At 35.7% G+C, this 6061-nt stretch overlaps 1 protein-coding gene across 1 annotated transcript; it reads right to left on the bottom strand.

The window, feature by feature from the left end:
• Nucleotides 1-1391: 1391 nt before the first annotated feature.
• Nucleotides 1392-5770, bottom strand: LOC114295475 (uncharacterized). Its single transcript, XM_082890581.1, has 7 exons — nucleotides 5605-5770; nucleotides 5299-5370; nucleotides 3016-3116; nucleotides 2381-2459; nucleotides 2212-2279; nucleotides 2031-2126; nucleotides 1392-1937 (listed from the first exon to the last, which is right to left on the bottom strand). The coding sequence occupies exons 1-7, from the start codon at nucleotides 5768-5770 to the stop codon at nucleotides 1815-1817; spliced, it is 705 nt and encodes a 234-aa protein (XP_082746707.1). The 3' UTR covers nucleotides 1392-1814.
• Nucleotides 5771-6061: the final 291 nt, after the last annotated feature.

Here is a 6061-nt window from a genome sequence, read left to right on the forward strand (position 1 = left end):
AACTGCATTGAATTTTCAATTCCAAGTTGAATACATGTTAGCTGTAGCATTTCATATGCCATGTCTAGAATAGCCGAGCCTGCTATAGTTGCACTTTTGCATGTGTTGCATTAGGCATTTCTGTGTAATTAGGATCATGCATGGATTTCTAATTAGTTTCTGTTTTGGTTTGGAGTACTCGGTAAGTTTTATGCTTTAGCATCCTTGCATGTGTGTGAGTGACTGTCATGATAGCATGCTTACCATGAGGCTATGTGCTTATATGATATAACTGCCTGAATGCCTGTGGGTGAAGGTTGGGTTATTTGGATTGGAACAATTCATTCACTATGTGTTTTAAGCCCACTAGATAGTGGCAAAATCATGTTTTCTAAGCCTACCTGAGGGTGGCAAATCCACGTCTTAGCCTACTTGCGAGTAGCACCATCAAACCATTTTCAAACAAACAAACATGAAATGTTTTGTTCCAATTCAGGTGATCCAGTCTATACTTGTATGTTGTGCGCATCACATAGTAAATCTAGGCTAATAACCGGAATAAGAACACATAATGTTTTCAAAACAAGATATCACGGTTAGTAGAGGCCGATCTTTGATCGGGCGAGAAGGGGTGCTCATAGCTGACCTTCCCCAATCGTACCCAAGTTCCCGAGCCGAGACAACTTTGGTGATGACGGACACGTGGCCTTTGGCACCGAGTCAGGGTTTCCTAAATTTCCCAAAATAAAATATTTAGGTGGCGACTCTGTATCTGGCAAAGCAGTCCATGTTTGGCACTTCTTTCAGAATCTGTTCTCTCAAAACGATTTGCCGGATTTGGACTCTTTGGTTCAGATTTAGAACCATGACAAATTGAGAGTCCGAACTGTAGTGAGCCCAATATCGAACGGAACGGGGGACTCGTTCCTCCCTGGGGCGTTCGAGGACATCTACACTACTGATTCAATTCCTCAGGAGAGTCAAATGAGATTAAAACAATTAGCCATAGTTCTTGCTTGCTATGCAGCCACCAATGTTTCTTTCCCTAAAACACAAACAAAACTAAAAGCTACAAATAGACTAAGCAAGAAAAAATTCAAAGATCTCGAGAGAGTGAATTGTCAGCAGAAAACCACAATGGTGCTCTCCCTCCTTACAACTCATCCTGCAAATACAAAGCAACAAACAAGATATATCAAAGTGGATCCTTTGTGGAATTGATATTTTTAAACAATTAAAAGTAGAAAGAAATCCTACATGTGCACTCTCTTCTGTAATATCAGCATTTTTCCCAGTTTCATCATCATCACCTTCAGCCTGTAAAAACCAGTTTATCAAGATTAGGACACGGTTAAAATAAACAAATTATATTGTTTAGATGAATTCGTGGCACTTACATCAGAATCTATAGGATCATCCTTTGATTCCTGACAGCAAATCAAATTGAGAAGTTGGCAACAAGACATGGAATAGCACAATCAATATTGTATTCAACCAAATAAATGCACTGATGACTCAGAGAAGCTAGTTAAACATGTTCAAATTTGACAAATGTTAATACATGTTCTGATATCCATTCTGTCTGCATTGATGCATTTCTGGCAAAATAAATACTAATGTAGTGCTTGGTTCATGGATTAGGGTACAGCAATTTGAAAAGGAAAATGAAAATAGAGAAAAAAATTTAGCTTATATTTCATTCTCATTTGCCTCATCTTTCCCTTTTCTGTTGCCCTTTTCAAATCCTTACCTAAATCCATGATCCAAACACATCCTAAGAGGATACTATTTCTCTATTATTTATAGTTGCCAATCTAGATTTCACAGCGGAGATATTAATAATAGAAAAAATGTAAAAGATTTATTAAATGAGATATTAAATAACAGCAATTATGAACAAAAAATAATACCTCATCCTCTCTCTTCTTCTCTGCCTCATCAAATGCTGCCTTCTCAGCCTGCAAAAATCAAATATAATCCTAAACTTCAACAATTGGAAGATATTTTCAAATATATCAAAACTTGCTTTTGAGGGGCAAAAGACAACATACATCCTTTTGTTTGCCCCATGTTTCCTCTGCCAGCTTCATCGCATAATCCGAATCATCACAAATCAAGACATTGTTAAACAGGGTTCCAGATTTCACCTGACAAAATTCATGCAACTTGCTTAGTCATAGTCACAATTCCATAAGAATGATAAACCATTTATAAGGGAAAAAACAAAAATACCTGCCACAAATCAATGCCCACATACTTCAACTTCGGGAAAACATAGATTTCAGGGTCATCTTTGAACTCTGCATATAGTAGCAATTTTTCGGTGTTAATGAAACATGTAACTTAAAGATGTAGACTAGAGATAATACATGAAGCCTTCAAAAAAAGAAGGAAAAGCAACCTGGGTTATCAATCATAGGTGTCTTCCACTTGCCCTGGTAGTTGGGATTCTTAATTTTCTGAAAGCAGGAACGAACTTGTTATAAATCATTGGTCTCCAATCACAACACTTATTCTTTATATATTCAAATTATTATTATGATATCTTACTTATTTACAGCATGACAACAAGGTTAGACTTAACACACGTGCATACAGACATGATCGTGCACCTGCACTGTGCAAGTTAGTGTTACATTAACGAAACATTATTTCAGAGAATGATAAGCAGCACGACTAGTGTTGGTAAAAGTGGGCTTCAAGTGCAATAGCAGAAAAGCTTATAGTAGTTAAAGTAAAGCGCATTTACAAAATACGCTTAAAGCGCGGTTTTTGAATTAAGCATGGCTTTTTGACCTTTTTTATTTTATGTTTAAAAAATAAAATATTCTCAACTCTTACGACGAGTAATTATGACATTATTAATTAATGCACATCAAACATAGCATGAGGTGGATTCAATTTATCAAATGATCACATGTAGGATAGGGAACCCTTTAAAGGTATCTATCTGCCTTTGAAATATGATCCTTCTTGACAATAAAAATACATAGCTTAGTTTCATAGCAAAAAACTTCCTTAGAACATGAAGGTTACCAGCTGATGCATTGTCCACCTCTTCACAAAGAAAAAGCTTTCAAAGCCTTCAACAAATTGCAGTCCAGTTAAGAGAGAATCATTGATGCATCCTGGTGCACCTGTTTAAGCATATAACAGACTTGCTATTGAAACATGCTTGCAAAACACATTAAGAAAAATCAAAACAAACACAAAAACAGCTTAAACTGTGTAAAAACAATGCTCTAAGTTGTATTTCAAAGAGCATGGAACCGCTTTTTCTATTCAAAGAGAAAATAATTGTATAAACTTATTCCCTCTTTATTTGTGTTCCCCTTCTTGTTCATTATCATCAACATCAACTAAATTTTGCTTTATTTATGTGTCTGCTTTTGTTCGTTACTAGTTATATATTTCTGAGACAAAAACAATAAATATATTTATGTGTTACAAATACCATATATAGAGACAAAGGAGAATGTCTTATTCTTTACTAGTTTACAAATACCTAAAATGAGTGAAACCAATTTTTTATTCATTCTTTCTACTTAACTAGAACCATATCCAGTTTACCTTTCAGTTTTAAAGATAATAAAAACGGAAGAAATTAAATTGTTTCGGACACTAGCCACTGAACCTCATTCATGTGATTGATATCACTGACAGAAGACAATTGGCAACCAATGGCAATGATCCAAAAGACCTGTTTTGTTATGTTGAGTTATAACATAATGCATGATTCTCCAGGGTTCCTGAGCTTAGCCAAATATAGATTTCAGGCAAAGTTGAAATTCCTAATAAGCATAATGTTTGCCAAACAAGCAAACACGTGGTGCTGAGAAATCACCTTGAAAAGGGCAAGCGATGCAGATCCACTTACTTACGTACTTGGAAAATACCTGCCGATGAAGCATTACACCATTGGTCATTCCTCTTGGGGCAGATAAGTTGTTAATATTTTCCATGTAATTGATACAAGTCAACGGGAGAAAATATGTGCACATCATTATGGAGAGAGATGAAACACGTTTTTATTGCGCTACTGTTAGTATGAATAACTAGAAAATATATGTTAAGATTATATATAGAGAAAAAGGCAAACATAGTTTTAGTTTTAACAAGAAACATTGTCCCTTCTCTTTTGAATCAGATAGATTCATATCTAAAAGAGGCTATAAGAATTGGGTTCAAACTTTCCCCAGCCACTTCTCATTAATAGTCTCCTAATGTATATAAAAAGGGGTGTCGTGATTTGTTTAACTCTCTCACTACCAGTTGATTCAAGACCTATCCCTTTGTGCCATCAAGTAATCATAATCTTATTCTTGGATCTTGTTAGTCATATTGAGGGAATTAATATATTTTTATAGATTCTTCTAATTTATATGTATACTAAACTACTATAGTATTAGAATTTTTTTTTAATTAATTTGTTTGTTTGATTTTGCCCCTCTTTTTTTTTTTTTTATTTTCTTATAGTGTCTTCTTTATTATGTTTCTTTTTCCATCAAATGAATCCAAAACCCCATACTATATCTCTCGACAGATCAAAGAAAGGAAGACACTTCAAATATTTTTCTATTTATTTTTAGCTATTGGAAAAAGTGAGGATTTTCTATTTATTCATTCAATTCAACAAGCTATTAAATAAATTGAAAAAAGGAGACTGGAAATGAAAGCCTCTTTCTCACATATCAGATGGGTAATCAATAATTGTTGCTCCTAACATTGTAGTTTTGGCTTCTATACAGAATTTTAGTTTCAAAATGCATGCCTTTGCAACTATTATGAGTTGTACATCACCGTAAATACAATTTCCAGCATTTAAATATTAATTCCATCATTAAATCTTTAACTTCAGTATGTAAATTAAATTTCCAGCAGCAAGTATTTATTTTCAGCAATTTAGATTAGCAAATTTGTGCTTAACTCATTCAAGTAATGCAACATTGGTTGTTACTATACTTTGCATACATTTGCACACACTTACATGGAATCAAACTTTTCTCAATACCAATACATGAACCGTTCCTTGAACTAAAATAGCCCAAGGCACAACCAACCATGTTCTATTAATTAAGAACATGCTGCAAACTCCACAAACATATATTCCCATGTGCAACTCATTAAAACATCCAGAAATAAAGCAAATGGTGAGAAAGGGGCTCTGAGGAGGCAACATAGAGATCAACCTCATTCGATTTAAATAGTTCAATAAAAGTGATTAAAAAAATCAAAAGAACGGTTGTTTAGACAAAGAGATCCTAATGGAAACACTCAATTGTCCATATTGTTCTGCACAGTTCAGGGTAACCATCCTACCAGTATCAAGAGTGCCCCTTGAAAATGCAGCAGATCCTTTAATTCTCTTCTCCAATCCAGGTTTTTCATCATCTAATCAACACGTTCACCCAATTCAGTTCTGCAACAGAAAATGAAAAGTAGAACATGAGCAGCAAGAATCATGAAGAGAACATACCAAATCTTGAGCTCTTAGATCTTGAGTTAGATTTCGAACAAAAACAAAAAATTTAAAAATTTAAAATTTACAAATCTCCTTTTTATTCAACTGTTTTCTCAGCAACCAAACAGCAATCAAAGAAATTTATCAAAAAAAGAAAAAGAAACCCACCTCTGAAACAGGACTCTGAGATGGATCAAACAAATGCGGAGGTAGAGAACCCGAATGCACTGATCTCGGCACCCCCATTCTCTCTCTAACTCTCATCTCTCTCTTGATCGCTTTCTTTTCTTCCAAATTGTCCCCAACCCTAGGCGACAGAACCTCATTCATCTCCCACAGCGTCGCCGCCAGCTTCCTCGCAGACACCGGCCTCGACCTCCCACTACTGCTCTGCGACGACGCGTACTTGGGAGAATCCAAAGCCGTCGCCGTCGTCCTCTAAGATAGAACTGGAGTGCTCGATCTGGATCCCCGAGGCTTACCCACCAAAATGGCCCGCTTGAATCGGTAATTCTGCAACATAGAGGACGAAGACGAAGACGAAGAGCAACCCCCCTTTCGGATCTTGCAGGATCAGGGAATCAAACCCTCCACAACCCGATTCTGCCTTGGCATTATCAA

Source organism: Camellia sinensis, chromosome 10 (genome assembly GCF_055761805.1).
Source record: "Camellia sinensis isolate YWXY chromosome 10, ASM5576180v1, whole genome shotgun sequence".
In the NCBI taxonomy this organism is placed as follows: Eukaryota; Viridiplantae; Streptophyta; class Magnoliopsida; order Ericales; family Theaceae; genus Camellia; species Camellia sinensis.